A 24,148-nucleotide genomic window follows, 5' to 3' on the forward strand; every position below is an offset into this window, starting at 1 on the left:
AATTTCATATTCAATTGTATTTGATAACGCCTCTGTATACTATTTGGACGATTATTTATATAATTCTGCACTGGTTCTCTGTCATTTATTTGAAATCCTGTAAATTTGTGGAAGTAAATTGTAGTAAAGTGGGAGGAATAAGGTGGTGTATATAGAAGTGCATTTTCTATGCAGGAAAATTGTGGTAAATCCAACCCTTAGGGGAGGTTCTGCCGGATTTTCCATTAGTTATTTGGTATGAGATTAAGAAAATTAAAAGAATAAACGTAGAAGTGGTCAAATAAAATATATATATCTATATATATATATATGTTTGTTTCAACTATATTAATAAATAAAAGTACCAAAGATGTTGAAATTCATATTTGAGTAAATGCAAAAGAGAGGGAACGAAGAGTAATATTGTATGGAATGAATACTTCACACTTGTATTGATGCTCTTGAGTCTTGATTGTTTACAATAATTATATACTGTAATATATACATAATCCACAATACGAAACTTACAGAATATTCAAAACGGTAGACTTAGCTAACAAGACTTTTGAAAGAGATGCTTCTTATCACCTTGCGCTGTTTTACATACATTTATCTCTTTTAACAACTATTTCCATTTTGGGTTGGTGATGATGCTCAAATGTGTGTGAGTTGGTTCATTTGGCGAAGTATAAGGAATCACCATTCAATGGAATTTGGTTTTATGTGATCCTCATTTGTGTGGATGGCATCTCTGAAGGAGATGCTACGTGTAATGAAGATGACATGGAGTTGCACCACTCATTCTTCGGTCGATAATTGCTAGTTTTCTCTCTCGGCTAGTTCATCTTCGGTCAATATTTATCTTCACTGGAGACAAACGCTCAGTTTATTTCTAAGCAGATTCCTACTAGGGAAAGTTAGCTCTGTTTTCAAAAAACAAAGGATGGTAATTTGTAAATGTTGCTCTGTTTATTAAAACAGAGCATGGCAATTGTTATCTTTTGACTATAGACATCTTGATCATGGTCCTAATGAATATAAGTTTTCCAAATATAAGATTACACATACTATAACTCTATGAAATAAACAAGAGGATCATATGGCGCTGGATATGAAGCTATCACATGTTCCGAATCATCCAAATAACATAAGGAAAGAAATATCTAAAGAAACCCAATCAATTTTTGTAACAATGATATCTTAATTTCAACAATCCCTCTGGCTCCTTTATGTTTTCTTCACAATTTTAATACAACAATATCAATTTTTAGTACATGTTTCCTTTCACTACAAAAGCACATTGGAAATTAACCAACATTGAAGTTACCATGATGGTGGCCATGAATGGAGTATTAAAAAAATTATGTGCTTGTCTAGAGGAGAGTACTTCCATTATACGTTGCTCAAAAGCACGCAACATAAAGACAAGCAAAGCACTTGTTAAACTGGTTTTCACATTCATTGTGAAATAATGGGTAAATTATTTTCCAAATGCTGGTGAATAAATCATGGACAATGAAAATTGTGAATTGTGTTCCTCCCTCTGAAATGGCAATTCCGCTAAATTTCAAGCAATTCCCAAAACATTTTTCCCCTCAATTTCTAACATATATACGTATATATCGGTTTTATATATTCAACTACCCTAGAGCCACCTTAGAGCTATTCATGTTCAAACAGGGTTTACCTAATAGTCATCTCTTCCATTCCACTTTCATTTTTCAACAATTTGCTATTTTCTTTTTATTTTGTGGATGAACAACTTGTGGTTAAGTTAGATATTGGGTCCTCCTACGAAAAGAGAAAATGAAATTCCCATTTAATGAGAGAGTTTCTTAGGAAATTTACAAGCTACCTCTTTTACAGAATAACGAGTATTTTGCACATATAATATCTTGAACATGATTTGGAAGTTTTCCCTTGGAAATAATTAAAACCATAAAGTAAGAATGTTCAAAAGAAAGTTGGCATTGTTTGGCTGTAATCTTGGAACAGGTCAGTGCTCTGTATTATAGAAATTTCTTTTCCAAGTGATTAAATTTATTATTGACAGAAAAAAAAATGTAAACAACTTTAATTTTGCTCACTTTTGCCCAAAATAAAAAATATATATTTTGCTCGCAACTACGTATATTTATGGCTTCTAAGCTCTCCAAAAAGTGGTTGGCTTAACTTTCTCTCTTCCTTCAATCTATTGACTTCTAGAATGATTGACTTTGATGGTTGGAAAATTTTCACCTACTACCAAATAAGAAATTAGTCTTCCATTCTATCTTTCTTCTTCCTCCACTGCCTTTTCTTTTTTTCCCCCTCATCCAATATTTTTCCCTACCAAACATGTTTAAGTGTCATTTACCAAAAACATGTCAAAGTGTCTCCTCCATAGTAAAACTCTTAGCTTTAAGAAAGATAGTTGGCAAATAAGAAAAAAAAAAAAAAAAAAAAAACAAAAAAACAAAGAAAAAAAGGGATCAAATCTGATTCTCAAAAGATTGTCTTCATTCTCACAATGAAGGCTCAGATGCAGAGACTGACCCTCACCTGGCATCTAACATGATAGCTGAAAACCATTTGAAAAAGAAACTTTGCTTTTTATTTTTTATTTTCTTTCCTCTTGCTTTTTTCTTTGGATTAATATTATATGGATTCCTGTCTTTTTATCCCTGTTTAAGAAAGTATCATATAATTTGAAACATTATCGAAACACATCCCATCATTAGTTAATTTTCATTATCTTTAATTGAAAAAGGGTAAAATATAATTAAAAGTTTGAAAAGCTGAAAAATTTTATCCAATATTATTGAAAAACATGCAATATATTATATAAAAATAAAAAACCAATTTATTTTAATTAAATTAATAATTATTTATATTTTATAAAATTGAAAAAATAAAAAAACAAACGTATTTCTTGGGGACGTGAACCATGCGCTTCGTTTTTCATCATGTTTTATCTGTAATACACCCAAAGAGCACAGAATAACCCTACTTTTATCCTAACGCTGCAAGTTGTTTGGAAATCTAAGCTCATTCTCTGCTTTTAGTTAAGTGAAAATGAATGAAAACTTTTATTATTTTCTTTTGATTCTTTCTATTTCTTGAAAAGATAAAAGACAAGCATAGAAAGAATAAGTTCGTACAAAGAGAAAATGAAAGGAAAGAAGTGGTTTGGTTTAAGGGAATGGAGTGTTAAGTTAAGAGAAAGATTTGTAACAATAACATTAGTGAGAACATAAGAAAGAAAAAAAATGGTTAATTGCTGATTAGCACTTTAAATTTAAGAATTATGCAAATTGAATTATGGAATTTGGAATTGTTTAAATTGAAATCTGTAGTTTCAAATTTATTATAAATCAATCTAATTAACTAATCGTAAAATTTACTATTCCATGACATCAGCATAATTTATTTTTCAACAAAAAATTTGAAAAATTTTAAAAAAATATTTATTTTATTTTATATTATTTTTTTCATTGCATCATAGCCACCTATTAATAATAAGGTGTGAATTTCTTTATTAAAGAAAAGAAAAGAAAAGCATGGGGCCAAATGCACTAACCTTGGCAATCCTGTGCTTCCCTTTTCTCCATGTTTTATATTTAATAATCTCCAAGATTGAACTAATTTGTAATAAATTTGAAATTTTGAAGGTTTAACTCAAATAATTCTAAATTTTAAAATTCAATTGACATAACCAAATTTTAGTGTCCCAATGAACAATTAATTTAAAGAAACATGCAAAACAAACATTCACACCCGACACTCAAAGTTCATTTCTCCTTCATATATACATAGTTAGATGCAAGATAAGATAAAGATAAGATAGAGATAGAGAGAGAGAGAGAGAGAGAGAGAGAGAGGATCCAAAATATCTAGCAAGGTAGCTTACGATGGATGGTGCATTGTATAATGTTGCAATCAAGGTTTGCCTTTTCTTTTTTTCCCCCTCATCCAATATTTTTCCCTACCAAACATGTTGAAGTGTCATTTACCAAAAACATGTCAAAGTGTCTCCTCCATAGTAAAACTCTTAGCTTTAAAAAAGATAGTTGGCAAATAGACCAAAAAAAAAGAAAAAAGTGATCAAATCTGATTCTCAAAATATTGTCTTCATTCTCACAAATGAAGGCTCAGATGCATAGACTGACCCTCACCTTGCATCTGACATGATAGCTAAAATGTAACAGCCCATTCCACCCGCATGAGATATTGTCCGCTTTGGACCCAGCCCGTACGGTTTTAAAAGGCCTCTCAAGGGAAAGGTATCCATACCCTCTTATAAGGCATGTTTTGTTCTCCTTTCCAACCAATGTGGGATCACACAATTCACCTCCCCTGGGGCCCAGCGTTCTCGCTGGTACACGGATTCGGCTCTGGCTGTGATACCAACTGTAACTGTAATACCCCATCCCAAACTACATCGGAATTCTTGCACGTTGATCGAGGTTGACCGTTGACCGAGTGGGTCAAAAGTTGACTTTTTGTTCCGGTTGAAATTTCTAGTTGACCGTGGTACCGTAGCGAAGTACATGATGCCCCGAGTTCGTAGACTAGTGGCACGTCGAAAACGAAGCTATGATTTGAAAGTTATGTGCAAAACAAGTCGAGGTTCAAACTGTCCAAAAGGTGTCCGGAGTTGACTTTTTATGATTATAGAATTTTGTGTTTGACTTTTGTATGGTTGTAAAATACTCGTTGATATGAGTTCATAGACTATCGACACGCTTAAATTGGACATCTGGTTAAAAAGTTATGGACATGTGAAGTTTTCCGACTACCGTAATATTTTAATATATCTGGCTTGAGTGAACAGTACGGGCCACATGTCGCAATTTCAGCCAATCCCGTGAGTGAACAGTGTCACCCACGGGTGGCTTTTATTCAGGAAAAAAATGCACGAGCGGCGGAAGGAGAGAGAAAGAGGGGAGGAGAGAGAGAGAGAGAGAGCTAGAGAGAGAACCGACCGGCCACCGCCACTTAGCGATTTTCCGGCCACCCTTTCCTCACACACGCCACCCCACCTTGAAGACCACTGAAAATCGGCCAGCCAGCCAAAAACCACGGCCAATCGACAGCCGACGCACCCGGATCGAGGCTTTTTCCGGCGGCAGCATCGATTCCTTCAAACCCCGATTTCTCCCTATTCCGGCCACTGTTTGCCTCACCGCCAGTCCCATTGAGTTACCCATCACTAGATCTACCTTCCCACCAAAAATCACGGCCAGTGGCCACCGGACGCACTGCCAACAGTGATGGGTTCCGGTGACCACGGTGGGTCGCCGGGAAAATTCACTTTCTGATGAGTTTTTGACTACACCGCCCCTCCTTTCCTACTAATTTCGACCCTCTAAACCCAAATCGGGTGTCCCCTTTCCTCAAATCTCAACGGATTAAGAGAATCGAGGAGTTGAATCCTGAAAGCTTTCCGGCGAGATTCCGGCCACCTCGGGTTCGATCTCTGGGAAGTAAGACCGGATTCGTAATCCTCGTCACTCAAGCTTAGATTCAGTATATTACTCGTCAATTTTGGTTATCGTTTGTGTTCTCTCTCTGGGTACCCTTTTGCGAGTTACCTGATTAAATTAATTAGTTTTGTGTATTGTGGATATTTTAAGTGCACTTGTGGGTAGTGGAGTTTATTCTGCGGAGGATATTGATTGATACACGTGTTTAAGGTGAGTGACCCACCTTCAAAATTATTTTCGGGTGTCAATTAATTATATTTCGTTATATTTTAATATTTGGATGTTTATATTATATTAATTATGTGATAAATTGCAAATTAAATTTTGATGCTAATATTTGGACAATTTGAAATGTGTATATGTGTGTGCACCGAAGCATATTTCGATTTTGATAAATTATGAAAATTCATTTTATGAAAATTTGATATTTAAAGAAATTATGATTTTAACATTTTTGATTTATTGTTGAAATTATTGTGAGCTTATTTCAAGCAATAAAAATGCATTTATATGGATTTTCGAATTTTGGAATTTTTATGTGATTTATTTATATTTTGAATTTTGAGTAATTGAAGGAATATTTATTTTAAATTATTGATAATTTTATTGATGGATTTATTATGTGTTTGAAATGCATATTTATGAGAATTTTGATTATTGTGACTTTTATGAGGATTAAATGACATATTTGATTCAAAGTGGTTTTTTTGAGTATTTGAGAAAGAAATATTGACTTAATTTATTATGTTTCAAAAATATTTATGCCATTGGAAAATTTGAATATTTAAATTGATGGAATTGAGAGCTGGTGGATTTGAAATTGATGGAATTTATGCGATAAATTTATGATGATGATTTAAAAAGAGAATGCGGAAAATTACGGGTTTAATTGGATGGAATAAACCCAATGATATTTATGAGAGTTTGAGAATTTAAAATAAATATATTGGTTTTATAATTTTTTTTAGATGCACCATACACGTATCGGTGTTCTGTGTATATGGATGTGATTAGTGCGCACATGGATATGATTAGCGCGCAAGTGGGTGTGAGTAGCGCGCAGGTGATTTATGGGGTTGTTCTGTGGTCGCCATCGGATGAGGGTAGGTCGTCCCTCCATGGCCGGGACACTTGTTTGCAGCGGCGCGGTGGGACACCATGCGACCGTATGCCAGTTTCTCTCTTTAACCTCCTGTCTGGCAGTACCTCAGGACGCTAGGTACTGTTGGCGCCACTGGTATATAGTGGGTGCATCAAGTGATTTTCAGAACTTAGATTTCAAAATAAATATTTTGAAATTGTATTTAAATTAAGAATATATTTAATGTTGTTTTTATTTATTTCAATGGAGGTTTCAATTTGATTTAATTTTTTTCCCTTGCTTAATTATTCAATAAATTGATTTATTTTAATTATTTTAATTATTTCCTGAATTGTCTTAATGTAAATTTCATTAATATTTTTTGTATTATTTGTTTATGACATTATCAATCATTTAGTAATTGTTACAAAATTATTTTTATTCTATTTCTATTTTATTTTCATTATGAATTTTGGATGCTTGATTTATTATATTTTATTTGATATTTAGTTGAATAATTGGTTCCTTGGTTTTCGGGGAATACAAATAATGGGTTTTGTAAAAATGTTTTAAAAGGGAAACTTTTACAACCGAGTGAATGGTGAGGGTTTTGAGAGAAAGTATTATTTTCCAATAATTAATTATTATTTATTTACTTATTTATTGTTAATTAATCAAGTTTAATATAATTATTGTTACTATTATAATTGTCCAGTAGATAGGGTCACTCACTGACATGATTAGCATCTCATATTTCTAAATTTCGTTCCCCTAGGTACAAAGATTTGTCGACGTTCATCCGGAGCGAACTTGATCTTCATCGCTGTCATAATTCGAGAAGTTCTCCTTATCTTCATTTATTTCTATTGTAATATTTCTTTCATCCTTGTTGTATAAATTCTATACTTAGTGGTACTTTATGAAGCTCTGTATACTGTCTTGGACATTATGTATTAATTGTGCATTGCTTTCCTATTATTATTTTGAAGTGTTGCAAATTTGTGGAATTAATCTGTAGTAATGTGGGAGGAATAAGGTGGTGTTTATAGAAGTGTGTTTTCAGTGCAGGAAAATTGTGGTAAGTCCAACCCTTAGGGGAGATTCTGCTGGATTTTCCATTGGAGGGTCCGGTAGGGTTTTCTTGGGATTAGGGCTTGTCTAGGGTTCCGGTGAGGAATTTTGGACGGGTCCTGACAGTAACAGTCCAATTCACTCGCATGAGATATTGTCCGCTTTGGGCCCAGCCCGCACGGTTTTAAAAGACCTCTCAAGGGAAATGTATCAACATCCTCTTATAAGGCATGATTGTTCCCCTTTCCAACCGATGTGGGATCTTACATGAAAACCATTTGAAAAAGAAACTTTGCTTTTTTTTTTTTTCTTTCCTCTTGCTTTTTTCTTTGGATTAATATTATATGGATTCCTGTCCTTTTATCCCTGTTTAAGAAAGTATCATATAATTTGAAACATTATTGAAACACATCCCATCATTAGTTAATTTTCATTATATTTAATTGACAAAGGGTAAAATATAATTAAAAGTTTGAAAAGCTGAAAAATTTTATCCTATATTGATTAGAAAACATGCAATACATTATATAAAAACAAAAAACCAATTTATTTTAATTAAATTAATAACTATTTATATTTTATAAAATTGAAAAAAAAATAAAAAAACAAACGTATTTCTTGGGGACGTGAACCATGCACTTCGCTTTTCATCATGTTTTATCTGTAATACACCCAAAGAGTAAAGAATAATCCTACTTTTATCCTAACGCTACAAGTTGTTTGGAAATCTGAGCTCATTCTCTGCTTTTAGTTAAGTGAAAATGAATGAAAACTTTTATTATTTTCTTTTGATTCTTTCTATTTCTTGACAAGATAAAAGGCAAGCATAGAAAGAATAGGTTTGTACAAAGAGAAAATGAAAGGAAAGAAGTGGTTTGGTTTAAGGGAATGGAGTGTTAAGTTAAGAGAAAGATTTGTAACAATAACATTAGTGAGAACGTAAGAAAGAAAAAATAAAAATAGTTAATTGCTGATTAGCACTTTAAATTTTAGAATTATGCAAATTGAATTATGGAGTTTGGAATTCCTTAAATTGAACTTTGTAGTTTTAAATTTGTTATACATCAATCTAATTAACTAACGGTAAAATTTACCATTACATGACATCAGCATAATTTATTTTTCAACAAAAAATTTGAAAAGTTTAAAAAAAATATTTATTTTATTTTATATTATTTTTTTCATTGCGTCACAGCCACCTATTAATAATAGGGTGTGAATTTCTTTCTTAAATAAAAGAAAAGGATGGGGCCAAATGCACTAACCTAGGCAACCATGCGCTTCGCTTATCACCATGTTTTATTTGCAATAATCCCAAGATTGAACTAATTTGCAATAAATTTGAAATTTCAAGGTTTAACTCAAATAATTCTAAATTTTAAAATTCAATTCGCAGAACCAAATTTTAGTGGCCCAATGAACAATTGATTTAAAGAAACATGCCAAATGGACATTCACACCCGTCACTCAAAGTTCATTTCTCCTTTATATATACATAGTTAGATGCAAGATAAGATAAAGATAAGATAGAGAGAGAGAGAGAGAGAGAGAGAGAGAGAGAGAGTTGAGATTGGATCCAAAATATCTGGCAAGGTAGGTTACGATGGATGGTGTATTGTATAATGCTGCAATCAATGGATTAAGCGACCACAATCTGTTTGTTAATGTGGACAAAAACAGATCCCACGACCAAAACAACACTATTCTTCATATAGCAGCTAAATCTGGGAATTTACAGCAACATAATATAAAAGAAGATCATCTGCTGCATTTTCTTTACAAGCAAAACAATGAAGGAAACACTTCACTTCACATTGCAGCAAAGTTAGGGCATCTGGATACTATAAAAATTCTAGTGGAAATGGCAAGAAAGACAGATGTTGAGCAAAACAAGAAGCTGCTGACCATGGAGAATAATGAGAAAGATACAGCGCTTCATGAAGCTGTTCGCCATAATCACTTGGAGGTTGTCAAGTTACTAATTGAAGAAGACCCCAATTTGGCATTTCTAGTAAACGGCGAAGGAGACTCTCCTCTTTTCATGGCGGTGGATAGATGCTTTCGCCAAGTTGCCCTGCATATCCTAAACAATGACATTAATTTCTTTTCTTTTATTCTTTCATGCTTTCCCATATTTACTTTTTTTAAATGGAAAAATATATTTTAGTTTTATTGTTGAAAATTTTAATAGTTTTCTGCATTTGTGGTATTTATGTACAAAATGGAAAATATCTATTTGTTGTTCTTCTTTTCTTTATTATATATGTAAATATATATATATATATATATCGTCATAGTTCACATCCACTTAAATTAATAGCACTTATTAAAAATTTTATTGGTTACATTTGCTCCTTTAGCTTGCTAAATGTTATTTTTTTAATAAAGTTTCTAAGTGTTGTTTTCTTATTAAATGATAAATCACACAAGCTTTTTGCAAATTTTATTAACATTTTTTTTATGTTATTTAACTGTTAATTACAAATATTAGCCTGTTACATATTATTTGCCGTCCTTATAATCTACAACAACATATAATAAATTATTAACAGTTTATATTATTTTTATTTGTAGTATCCACCGTAGATATTTAATCATACATATGAATTGACATCGTTGTTTTGTAATAAGTTTTTTATAAAGAAAAATTTTCATTTGAATTCCTTAATTTTGCTATAACTATACTTACATTTTATATTTTTGAAAAATCATTATTAAAACGATAATCTTCTTCTAGTATGCTAAATCTAACAAAATAGATTAATTATTAGTTTTTATCAATTAATTTAACAAAAAAATGCTAAGAACGGGCGGTTTGTAGTTAAATAATAATGTTATAAAAATATAATTATGATTTTTAATGGTTTAAAGTAACTGATAAAAATTGATAAATGAATATGATGCTAATTTTTTAAAATTATAGAGTTTAATTATAATTATAATTAGAACAAAAATAAAAAATTCTAAATAAATTTTTTTCTCTTACAAATTTATTTGTAATAATAATATTTATCAAAACAATAAGTTCTTTATAAATTTTACCATTCACCTTTTTATCAAATTGTCTTAAAAATTATTTCCATTCACATTTTTAAATTCTAAACATACAAAAATCAAAATTTACAATTTCATTTAAAAAACAAATTTTGCTGAAAAGGACCATATGTGAATGCCACCAATTTCTGAGTTTATTGGTAAAAGTAAAACCACTGAACTATTTAACTATGTATTTGTAAGATGGAGTTGGATCTAGTAATAAAACCAAGAATAAACTTTCCATCTGAACAAAATTTTCATTCCTCCTTATTTTAGAAGTAAACATTAAAAAAAAAAAAAAGAATGTTTGGATATCATTTAGACTAAAGATTCTGTCCTTTTCCAATTATTCCTTGTAGGTCTTGTATCTTTAACTTGGGAAGAGTTTGATTCACTATGGAGTGTTAGGATTGTGCTCGATTATTTACTGGCTAGAACTATCTCACGTAAACTTCTTTGCTTACGTAGACATGACATAAAAAAGACAGGCAGAAGCATTCTTTTCCTTCAAGATATAAATTCTCATTACATTTATCGTTCTCTTCCATTGCTAAAACATTTAGTTGCATCTCTCTATTTAGATATATATATATATATATATATGACATTCAATTTTCCTAGGAACTTGTCATATATATATATATATATATGTACATCATCAAATTCTATGTGGATATCAGGATAGTGAAATTTCTATATATATATATTAGTCTTTTATCATGATATTTTATAAAGTTTTTATATTTATAAGCCATTTGATTTTTTTAAAAGTTGATAATAAAAATACATTTAAAATTTATATGAGCCTGATAAAGTTTATTTTATTGTATTAAAATTTTAATATTTTATTTTATTTATGTAAAAACTCAAATATATTTTTAAATCTTAGTTATTGAAAATCAAAAAATTAATAAGTAAAGTCCTAATGAAAAATTTATTAAGACTTCATGATAAAAGACTAATTTATATATATTTATATATATATAAGGTGGGTTCTCTTAGTCAAGTTTATTATTTGAGTAAAAGAAAAATAATAATTTTCCTTATTTGCTCTCGCATTGAATATTTCTCATGTTGATACGTAAGATTAATAGAGTCCAAAAGTTTTCAAAATTTTGAGTTAGTGTATTTATGAATTCATTCATTTTATTTGTAGGTTTAGCATGGCGTGGTAAGAACTACTATGAATACATCTCCATGTCTTAGGTTCGGCTAGTTCTAAGTGAAATCCTCCTCCCCAAAACTTTCAATTTTTCTCCTTTTGTTGAAGTATAATATTAAATCGACTCCTTAACCGTTTAAAATTTCTGAAAAAAGAAGGAAATATTTGAACTTGACGTGTAAACATTTGGTTCGTGTATTTTCCCATATTACTCATGATCATAAATAGTCATTACAAGACCAAAAGTCAATCCTTCTTAACACTTGGGCAGAACACCTGCTAAGACACATATTTAGGAAAAAAAAAAAAAAGGGCATGATTAAGAAAGGGGTTTATTTTTTTTTTTTTGGGGTTCAACATTTAGAAAAGGTTGCTTCACTAAACTTATGCAATGTCTTTACCAAAAGAAGAAGAGAAAAAAAAATTGCATCAGGATCGTAGTAAACTACAATATTAATATTATTATTAATTATGTTCTATTAGGAATATGCTCTAATATAAGATCACCACCATATCGATTATTAAGGATGTCATTTGAAATAATGATTTAAAAATAAAAATTCAGTTTTACAATTTGTCAATTCCTATGTAGATTTTGGGCGTCTGGTTCTAAAACAAATTCAGGCTTTAACATTAGAACAAGCTGATGATTTTGGATGGACTCCTCTTCACTATGCCGCACATATTGGCAACGAGAAACTTGTTGAAGGATTTTTGAAAAAAGATAGTAAGAGCCTTCCTTTCTCAAGGAACAAAGAAGGTATGTCAGCCCTTCACATTGCAGCAAAGAAAGGACATAATGCTGTCATGAAAGTGCTGATGAAAAGATGTCCAGAAGTTTGTGAGTTGTTGGATAACAATGGTCGGACAGCTCTTCATATTGCAGTGGAAAGTAGAGATGAAATGGCAGTGAAATTTTTCCTAGAACGGGCCATGGCATTTCAAGATCTTATAAACCTGAAAGATAAGAAAGGAAATACAGCTTTGCATGTAGCCGCTACTATAGGAGATTTCCATATTTTAAAAAGTCTTACAAATGACTCAAGAATTGACAAAGGAGCTACAAATAAGGACAAGGAGACATTTGTCGACATAATCCTATCAAACAAGGAGCTACAAGATACTGAAATGGTAAGTTTTTTGGCACACATGCAAAATAGAACTATATATGAATGCATGGTTTACATCATCTAATCAATATGCATATATGATTTAATATGACTCAAATGTACATTAGGGAATATTTGATGGAACACATAATACATCATTAGCCAAGCATTAACTTAGGAAAAAAAAATATTTATTAGGTATGAGATTAAGAAAATTAAAAGAATAAACATAGAAGTGGTCAAAAAATAAATTATATATATATATATATATTTGTTTCCACTATATTTATATAGAGAAGCAATTCAATACTTTGATTTATAATTCTTTATTTTTGAAAAGTAATACTAATATTCATGTAATAATACTAATATTCATGTAATTTTAAAGTTTTTTTTTGTTCCTTTTTTATAGAAGAAATGTTATGGTTTAGGGTCATTATTTATAATGTCAACAATATATAGTTAAGGTGTTTTATGTATGTATTTAACCCCCATAATTTAATCATATTGTGTGTGTGTATATATATATATATATGTTTATTGTTGTAGTACTTTTGTCCCTATGCCGATCTTCCTTTCTGAAACCAATTATAGTACTGGTTAATTTCATGCATCCACAGACATGCGTGTTGGCATTAATAAATATTTTCAAGCTGATTGATATAATTGAAAAGTGTAATGGATTACATACATGCATGTGGTCAGTTGAAGATCATGGTGAATTTGGAGATAGAAATTGTTTTACCACCACGCTCTGAACAGAAGGTGGATACAAGAAAAACAAATGAAGCAGAGAGTAAGGAAAAGAAAAAAGATAAAATACAAATTGAAGAAGACGAAGCCGGTTGTAAGCAGCAAACTAATGAAGCAGAGAGTAAGGAAAAGAAAAAGGATGAAATACAAGCTTAAGACAATGAAGAAGCCGACAGGAAACAGTTTGAAAAGATGGTAATGGTATCATCAGACAAGAAGAACACGTATAAAAATGAAGGAGGATTTGGGACTATGATGAAGGATTTCATGTAACGTTTTAAGGAATTTGAATGATTTGGACGGTTTGTAATAGTGGGCATTAAATGAAATTTATTTAGTTACCGTTTTGGGTTTTTTTGGGAAAGGAAAGAGTAAAAGAAGGAAAAGAAAAGATTTAAAAAAAAAAAAAGAGAAAAAGGTTTTTCTGGGGTATGAGAAAAAAGAGGGAGAAGAGAGTAGGGAAAACAATTGGTTTTTTATTCTTGTTTGAACAGTGAAAAGATTTAAAAAAAAAAAATGGTTTGCATTTAGAGAGTGGTAAAGCAAAGGTATACTGAAAGTTCGAGGGAAAGTTTTGGTGGTGCTGCATCCAAAAGCTTTCGATTCCGTTGTATCCTGGGAGACAACCATCAGAAAACATCTGCACCGGTGGGATGGAAATTGTCTTAAGGACACTGTGGTATCACACGGGTCTTGGACGATTTTTCAACCAGCAGATCGAATACTAAGACTCACAGGTTTCAAATCTAATCTTTGATTTGTTTATTTTCCTTGTATTTTGTTTACATCTATAGATCCACCTGTATATACATATATTCATATTATATTCATATTATTTTGCGACAATCTTAAGACAACTTTCAGCATGAATATATGTTTATATATGTGGATTGTTCAATCTTGTTGCTGATTAGTGACTTTCGGGTGTAAAGTTTTTTGTTTAAAAAAAAAAAAAAAGGCTTCAAACCCGAGTGGGTTGTGTGATGGACATGTGGTATTTTTTGTTTTTACTTATTCAAATGTTTATAAATATTTTTGTAAAATATACATGTCCATGATTTGATCTATTTGTTGTGTTGGGTTTGTGAGAAAGCTGTTTCTTATGGGTTTGAAAATTCTTGGGCAATTCCTTATCATTGTTTAAAATTAAAATTTTTTTTTTCAAAATTGAATTACCCATGAATTTTAAGATTTTTGATGATTTTCAGGCATTTTTTGGTGCTGGATTAGTGAAAAAGAGGTGAAAAAATATGAACCGGGTCAAAAAACCCGTTTACCAGTAAAATGGGTCGAATTTGACCCGGTTGGAGGTTGAAGAAGGGTTAAAAATGGGTAAACGGGCCGGATTTTGGGTTAATGGGTCTGAAATTGGGTACTGTTGGAGATGGCCCAGTTCAAAGGCCCAACCCAGATTAGAACAGGCTACTGTTCAACCCAAGGCCCAAGCCCAGATAAGACCCAGCCCACATGAACAGTGGCCCAATTGGTATGGGCACGCCACGTGTGTCCATGAGAGAGAACCACGTGGTAGATGAACAGTGACACCGTGCACAGTGGCAAGGCTACGTGGCGAACCGTGGAGATGCCATGTGTAGCACAGTAGCAAGGCCACGTGTCGACCATCAGAGACGCCACGTGTCAACCTATCAAAGCTTCCAAGAAGCTGTTAGTTCTTCTGAAGGAAATTTATGGAAAGAAGCCATAAAAAGTGAGATTGATTCCATATTGCAAAATCATACCTGCGAACTAGTAGATCTTCCTCTAGGTTGCAAATCATTTGGTTACAAATGGATATTTAAAAGGAAGATGAAAGTAGATGGAACAATAGATAAATACAAGGCAAGGCTTGTAATTAAAGGATACAAGCAACAAGAAGGCCTTGACTATTTTGATACTTATTCTCCGGTGACGAGAATAAATTCCATAAGGATGGTATTGGCGATTGCTGCATTGCGGAATCTTGAAGTACATCAAATGGATGTGAAAACAGCCTTTCTTAATGGAGATCTCGATGAAGAGATCTACATGGAGCAACCTGGGGGTTTCTCCGCACCAGGACAAGAAAAGAAAGTCTGTAGATTGGTAAAATCCTTGTATGGACTTAAACAAGCTCCAAAGCAATGGCATCAAAAATTTGATAGTGCCGTGCTTAGTGATGGATTTAAGATAAATGAGTGTGATAAGTGCATCTATGTAAAAGATACAGAGAATGGATATGTCATTCTTTGTCTGTATATAGATGACATACTCATAGTAGGTAGTGACGACAATATGGTCCAAACTACAAAAGTGATGTTGAAATCCAAATTTGATATGAAAGATATGGGGGTTGCAAATGTGATTTTAGGGATGAAAATCACGAGGACTTCAAATGGTATCATTCTTAGTCAAACACATTATGTAGATAAAATACTGGCTAATTTTAGTAAAAATGACATTAATATAGCCAGAACACCCATTGATGTGAGTTTACACTTATCTAAGAATAAAAGAGAGAGTGTAGCTCAAGTGGAATATGCAAGGGTGATTGGAAGTCTGATGTACTTAATGAATTGTACAAGACCAGACTTAGCCTATGCTATAAGTAGACTAAGTAGATACACGAGTGATCCAAATGATGAACATTAGAAAGGAATTGTTAGAGTATTAAGATACTTACGATATACTCGTGAAGACGGACTACACTATACGAGATATCCTGCTGTATTAGAAGGATACAGTGATGCTAACTGGATATCAGATATAAAGGATTCAAAATCCACTAGTGGCTATGTATTTACATTAGCGGGTGCAGCTGTAACGTGGAAGTCCTCAAAACAAACAGTGATAGCTCGATCCATGATGGAATCAGAGTTCATCGCATTAGATAAATGTGGAGAAGAGGCAGAATGGCTACGCCAATTCTTAGAGGACATTCCAAGGTGGCCTAAACCTGTGCCCGCTATAAGTATACATTGTGATAGTCAATCTGCGATTGGCAGGGCACAAAATATTATGTATAATGGAAAGTCTAGACATATTCGTCGTAGATACAATTCTATTAGACAGTTAATCTCAACTGGAGTTATCTCGATAGACTATGTAAAGTCAAAGGATAACATTGCGGATCCGCTAACCAAAGGGTTAAATAGAGAACTAGTTGAGAAGTCATCAAGGGGAATGGGATTGAAGCCTGTGAGTAAAGGCGATACGATGGAAACCCAACCTAGTTGATTGGAGATCCCAAGATCTAGGTTCAATGGGACAATGCAATTGTAAAGACTAGTATGAATCACCGTGGGGGTTAATCCTCTGTCCATTCCTATGATGAAACAGTGATAGATAGAGGTTAAGCATGAAGTATGCTTTTAATGATTCCTAAAAGTGTGTGTTTAGTAATCTATGCATAGTTATGCTGATTACATTGGAAATAGGAATCACCTGGCCGCTTCAAAGGAAAATTGATAAGGGCACAATTCTTTAGAAACTCTCACAGAACCAGATAGGTGTTCAAGGCCAAAATGAACACAACAGTGAAAACTAAAGTGTACCAGGGAGGAATCTGTGTGAACTATGTTATCATTTACACAAACGACAAAATGGTTCAAAGATATCACATCTACCATTAGTCAGTAAAGAAGATATAGTTGCACAAGGGAAAGTTCAAAGAGTAATATCCACCTATCCTATGTAGGTTCCAACTGCAGAGCTTTACCACCAGAGTCTTGCATAGTCCAAGTAGTCAAATCATTCATGTGAGGGATTGTAACGTTTTAAGGAATTTGAATGATTTGGACGGTTTGTAATAGTGGGCATTAAATGAAATTTATTTTTTTACCGTTTTGGGTTTTTTGGGAAAGGAAAGGGTAAAAGAAGGAAAAGAAAAGATTTTTTGAAAAAAAAAAAAAAGGGAAAAAGGTTTTTTTGGGGTACGAGAAAAAAAAGGGAGAAGAGAGTAGGGAAAACAATTGGTTTTTTATTCTTGTTTGAACAGTGAAAAGATTTTCAAAAAAACAAAAGGTTTGCATTTAGAGAGTGGTAAAGAAAAGGTATACTGAAAGTTCAAGGGAAAGTTTTGGTGGTGCTGCATCCAAAAGCTTTCGATTCCGTTGTATCCTGGGAGACAACCGTCAGAAAACATTTGCATCGGTGGGACGGAAATTGTCTTAAGGACACTGTGGTATCACACAGGCCTCGGACTATTTTTCAACCAGCAGATCGAATACTAAGGCTCATAGGTTTCAAATCTAATCTTTGATTTATTTATTTTCCTTGTATTTTGTTTACATCTGTAGATCCACACGTATATACATAAATTCATATTATATTCATATTATTTTGCGACATTTCAACAACCTCAATTTACTGGTAGCAACAATCATAGCTACTGCCACTTTTGCAGCCGCTTTCCAAATGCCCGGTGGTTACGACATGGGGCTACCAGTTCTCCACGGAACTAAAGCATTCAATAAGTTTCTATTTTATGATCAATTGGCTTTTGTTCTATCTACTGCATCCTTGTTTCTCCACTTTTTTCTCACACAATTTGGAAAACTGTTCGCAGTTACTTTATTCCCAGTTGCTTGGACAGCATATCTTACAATGGTCTCACTTTGCATGATGGTTTTTGCTTTCGACAAAAGTATAAAGGCAGTCATCCTTGGAGAAGAAAACCACAAGGCCTCCCAGGATGACTATTATATTACTGGCAATGGCATTCCCATCTTGTTTATTTGCTTCTTCAGCTTTGTTATTTTACCTTCTCTATTACTGGCCAAGTTATATGCAATAGCTAGAAGACATGAGCCTCGCAATAGTGTCAGAAGTCATTTTGGACTCTGGAGTTGAAAGATTACATTTAAATTCAAATTGCATGTCAATGATGGAACTCCCTATGTATTGTATTAGCTGTGATGGATATTGTTAAGTACTGCCAATGAACTCCACTATTAGTTTTATGATATAATGCACTGCCTTCAATTTGATTTTGATTAATTAATTACAAGTTTTTTTCCTTTTCTTTTTTTTGATTGCACTTTTTTATCTAGATTGGATAAAAATCATTACAGTTTCATAGCAACTCTTATTAAGATCTTGGAAAAAAAAATTAGGGAAAAAAAACAATAACAAAGAGAAAAAGACCGAGAGGAAAGAAAATTAAAGAAGAAACCAAGTTTCTAAAAAGGGAATTAAAATTTATTAATAAATAAAAGCACCAAAGATGTTGAAATTCATATTTGAGTAAAGGCAAAAGACAGGGAAAAAATAGTAATATTGTGCAGAATGAATACTTCACACTTGAATTGATGCTCTTGAGTCTTGATTGTTTACAATATATAATGTAATATATACATAACCGAAACTTATAGAATGTTCAAAACGTTACACTTTTAACTTTTGAAAGTGTTACTTCTTATCACCTTGCGCTGTTTTACAAATACTTATCTCTTTTAACAACTGTTTCCATTTTGGTTGGTGCTGACGCTTAGATGTGTGTGATTTGGTTCATTTGGATGAAGTATGGGGAAATCAACATTCGATTGAAATTGGTTTGATGTGATCCTCATTTGTGTGGATGGCATGTCTGAAGGAGATGCCACGTGCAATGAAGATGACATGGAGTTGCACCACTCATTCTTTGGTCGACAATAGCTAGTTCTCTCTCTCAGCTAGTTCATCTTCGGTCAATATTTCTAAGCAGATTCCTACTATTAGGTAAAGTTAGCTCTGTTTTCAAAAAAATAGAGGATGGCAATTTGTGAAAGTTGCTCTGTTTTAAAAACAGAGCATTGCAATGTGTTATCTTTTGACTACATACATCTTGACCATGGTCCTAATGAATATAAGTTTTCCAAATCTAAGATTACACGTACTATAACTCTATGAAATAAACAATAGGATCATATGGCACTGGATATGAAGCTATCACATGTTCCAAATCATCCAAATAACAAAAGGAAAGAAATAATATAAAGAAACCCAATCAATTTTAGTAACGATAATGTCTTAATTTCAACGACCCCACTTGCTCCTTCATGTTTTCTTCACAATTTTTAACCCCTCTGGCTCCATCTTTTCTTCACAATTTAAGTACAACAATATCAAATTTAGGTACATGTTTCCTTTCACTTCAAAAGCACATTGGAAATTTACCAACTTTGAGGTTACCGTGACGGTGGCCATGAATGGAATGTTAGAAAAATTTTGTGCTTGTCCAGGAGAGAGTACTGCCTTTATACCTTACTTAAAAGCACACATCATAAAGACAAGCAAAGCACTTGTTAAACTGGTTTTCATGTTCATTGTGAAATAATGGGTAAATAATTTTCCAAATGCTGGTGAACTAAATTGGATGAGGATGGAGAAAGTGGACAGGAAAAAAGCTAGTAAATCATGGACAATGAAATTTGTGAATTGTGTTCTTCCCTTTAAAATTGCAATTTCCCTAAATTTCAAGCAATTTCCAGAACATTTTTCCCCTCAATTTCTAACATATATATATATATATATATATCAATTTTATATATTCAACTACCTTAGAGCCACCTTAGAGCTATTCAAGTTCAAACTCGGTTTACCTGATAGTCAGCTCTTCCAGTCCACTTTCATTTTTCAACAATTTGCTGTTTTCTTTTTATTTTGTGGATGAGCAACTTGTGTTTAAGTTAGATGCTGGGTCCTCCTACAAAAGAGAAAATGAAATTCCCATTTAATAAGAGAGTTTCTTGGGAAATTTGCAAGCTACCCCTTTTACAGAATACGAGTATTTTGCACATATAATATCTTGATAATGATTTGGAAGTTTTCCCTTGGAAATAAATAAAACCATAAAGAAAGAATACCCAAAAGAAAGTTGGCATTGTTTGGCTGTATTCTTGGAACAGGTTAGCGCTCTGTATTATACAAATTTCTTTTCCATGTGAATAAGTTTATTATTGACAGAAAAAAAAAAATGTAAACAACTTTACTTTTGCTCACTTTTGCCCAAAATAATACATATATATATATATATATATATGGCTCGCAGCTACATATTTTTATGGCTGCTAAGCTCTCTAAGAAGTATTTGGTTACTTTCTCACTTCCCTCAATCTATTGACTTGTAGAATGATCAATTTTGATGGGTTTGTAAAATTTGCACATACTATCCACTTAAATTTTCTTTTCCCCTGCTTCTACCACTTAAATTTTCTTTTCCCCTGCTTCTACCAAATAAGAAATGAGTCTTCCATTCCGTCTTTCTTCTTCCTCACTGCTTTTTCTTTTCTCCCCCTCATCCAATACTTTTCCCTACCAAGCATGTCAAAGTGTCATTTACCAGAAACATTTCAAAGTGTCACTTCCATAGCTAAAACTCTTAGCTTTAAAAAAGATAGTTGCCAAAAAAAAAAAAAAACAAAAAACAAAAAAAACAAAACAAAACAAAACAAAAAGAAACTTTGCTTTTTTTTCTCTTGCTTTTTTCTTTGGATTGATATTACATGGATTCCTGTTTTTTTATCCCTGTTTAAGAAGGTATCATATGATTTGAAACATTATATAAACACATCCTGTCATTAGTTAATTTTCATTATGTTTAATTGAAAAAGGTAAAATAATAATTAAATATAATTAAAGGTTTGAAAAGCTGAAAATTTTTATCCTATATTCATTGAAAAACATGCAATATATTATATAAAAATAAAAAACCAAATTATTTTAATTAAATTAATAATTATTTATGGTTTATAAAATTTAAAATATATATATATATATATATATAGATTTTCTAGTGTCACGGTTGGGGCATTTCATCAAACACTTGGTGGGCATTCTCTCCATTTTGGGCCTATTTTGGGCCTTACAATGGACCAAGCACCTAGAGTAGTATAGAATTCTCTAGAACCTTGTGGAGAACTCTAGGTCAAGCCATGTACATATCCATTTCTAGATGTTTCTTTAGATATTTTTGTAAAGGAGGTGGGAAGGATCTAGACACCCATTCTCCACCATAGGATTAAAGCAATTATAGCCGTAGGATTAGACTTTGCATGCCTATAAATAGGTGGAGGCCTCATTTGGCCAAACCATCCAAGAATCCAAGAACATCCAAGGATTCAAGAATCCAAGCTACTCTTGTAAAGCTCTCTTTTAAGCAATATACTTTCATTCTCCCAAACTCTCTTTGTGCTCTAGCTTTCTTTGCTTAGCTTTCTCTTTAGTGGGAAAAAGGCTTACTTAGTTGCAACAAAGGGTCGGAATAGCAACTAAGGCCGCACGGCTTGAAGGGTACACAAACAAGTCCGTGACAAGTGGTATCAGAGCCAAGGTTAAAGCTAGCATCTAGAGCAACATGTCTTCATCAGAGGTTGTGATTGAAGAAGCAAGGGGAAGGGAGGTCATCCCCGAAGCTGCAAGGAAGGGACGTGGGCATTCAAAGTCGAAGGACGTTCTCACCGCCATGGAGACCAAGGTGGTCAAGATGGAGTTGGCTGTTGCCGATATGTTAGAGCGGCTTGATCAGGTGGAGCAAGGCATGGAGGAGCTCGATGGTCGTGTGGGTGACCAAGTGGGGGAGCTTAGAGGTACCATGCAAAGCACCAACGAGGCCAACACCGAGGCATGGCGTCATGAAAGCCAAGCTTTCCAAACAAAGGTAATTGAAACCTTGTCCCTTATGCAAGCTTAATTAGATGAGTTTAAGAAGAGTTTAGAGGAGACACGTGAGGATTGGGCGTTATGCAAGATAGCTGCAACTAGTGGCACGGTCACTACCCAACAAATAGTCTCTACTCCAAGGGTAGATGCTCCTAAGCCCAAGGAGTTTAGTGGGAGAAGGGATGCAAAGGAGTTGGACAACTACATGTGGCATATGGAACGGTACTTCGAGGCATTGGATTTCCAAGACGAGAAGCAAAAGGTAAACACCGCTACCCTCTATCTTACTAATCTTGCTGCGGTATGGTGGCATAGAAAGCATGAAGAAATGAAGAAAGGCATATGCGCCATCAATTCTTGGGAAGATTTAAAGAGTGAATTGAAAAAGCAATTCTATCCCGAGAATGTGGCGAATGATGCTAGGAAACGCATGAAGGAGTTGAAGCACCAACGATCCATCCGTGAATATGTGGAGCAATTCTCTGGGTTAATGCTCCAAATTCCCAACATGAGTGAGGAGGATCTCCTTTTCAACTTCATGGATGGGTTGCAATCGTGGGCATACCAAGAGCTTCAACGAAGGGGAGTACAAGATATTTCCACCGCCCTCACTACGGTTGAAACGCTTGTCGAATATAGGCGAGGTGAGTCCTCCAACTCTAAGCCTAAGAATAATTATATTGAAGGTGGGGGAGCCAAGTTCCATAAAACTCCCCAAAGTAAGGAGTTTCCAAGAAGGCCACCACTACCTAACAAAGATTGGAAGAAAGGAGGCAAGCCCGAATTCAAGCCGAAGGAAAATTGCTTCTTATGTGATGGTCCCCATTGGGCAAGAGATTGTCCGAAGAGGAAGTCCTTAAGTGCCATGCTCGAAGAGAGGGAAACTCAAGAGCAAACACAAATGGGTTGTCTACAACTCCTTAACTCATTGAAGGCTAGACCGATCCCAGCTCACAATGCAAAGGACAACTCCCTCATGTACGTTGCGGCACGTATTAATGGTAAGGATGCTCAAGTCATGGTGGACACCAGAGCATCTCACAATTTCATAAAGAGGGAGGAGGCCATAAGGCTTGGCCTAAAACTTGACAAGGGTCAAGGGTGGTTAAAGACTGTGAATGCTGCAGCTAAACCACTAGATAGCATGGCTCGTAACGTGGAGTTACACATCGGTACTTGGCAGGGTAAAGTCAACTTCTCCATTGCTCCTATGGATGACTTTGATATTGTGCTTGGCATGGAATTTCTTAGGCAATTCAATGTGGTACCACTCCCTCGCTATAACACGGTGTGTATAATGGAGGGAGGCCCTTGCATGGTCCCGACAATGCACAAGCCGAGAACTTCCAACCATCTCTCTGCCATACAACTCAAGAAAGGGATAAGGAAGGGAGATGCTACATTCCTTGCTACATTACGTGAGGAGAAAGAAGTTACTCCCAAGGAGCCACCAAAGGAGATTAGCCAAGTCCTTGAAGAGTTTAAAGATGTCATGCCACCCGAACTACCCAAGAAACTTCCACCAAGGAGGGAGGTGGATCATTGCATCGAGTTGGAGCCCAGTGCAAAACCACCTGCGAAAGCAACCAAGAAAATGAAGAAATGGGCCGACACAAAAAGAAGGCACGTGGAGTATCAAGTGGGAGACTTGGTGTTCGTCAAAATCCTTCCATCCCAACACAAGTCTACCCGAGGGCTACACAAAGGCCTTGTTCGCCGATATAAAGGGCCATTTCCGATCAACAAGAAGGTGGGCAAGGTATCTTATAAGGTGGAGTTACCTCCTACACTCAAACTTCACCCGGTCTTCCATGTAAGTTGTCTAAAGCCATACTACAAGGATGAGGAAGACCATACAAGAGGGGAGTCCAAGCGA

General features: G+C 33.8%; 2 protein-coding genes across 2 annotated transcripts in view; one reads left to right on the top strand and one right to left on the bottom strand.

Annotated features, from left to right (window-relative positions):
- The window catches only part of LOC107412847 (nascent polypeptide-associated complex subunit alpha-like protein 1), a 444,693-nt gene that overhangs the window by 320,239 nt on the left and 100,306 nt on the right, over positions 1-24,148 (bottom strand). The window lies entirely within an intron of this gene.
- Positions 9,200-13,918, top strand: LOC107412785 (uncharacterized). The gene is made up of 3 exons (XM_048469946.2): positions 9,200-9,614; positions 12,387-12,925; positions 13,609-13,918. Exons 1-3 carry the CDS (start codon positions 9,200-9,202, stop codon positions 13,810-13,812), a joined length of 1,158 nt encoding a protein of 385 aa, XP_048325903.1. The 3' UTR covers positions 13,813-13,918.

This window comes from Ziziphus jujuba, chromosome 8, assembly GCF_031755915.1.
Source record: "Ziziphus jujuba cultivar Dongzao chromosome 8, ASM3175591v1".
Taxonomy (NCBI): Eukaryota; Viridiplantae; Streptophyta; class Magnoliopsida; order Rosales; family Rhamnaceae; genus Ziziphus; species Ziziphus jujuba.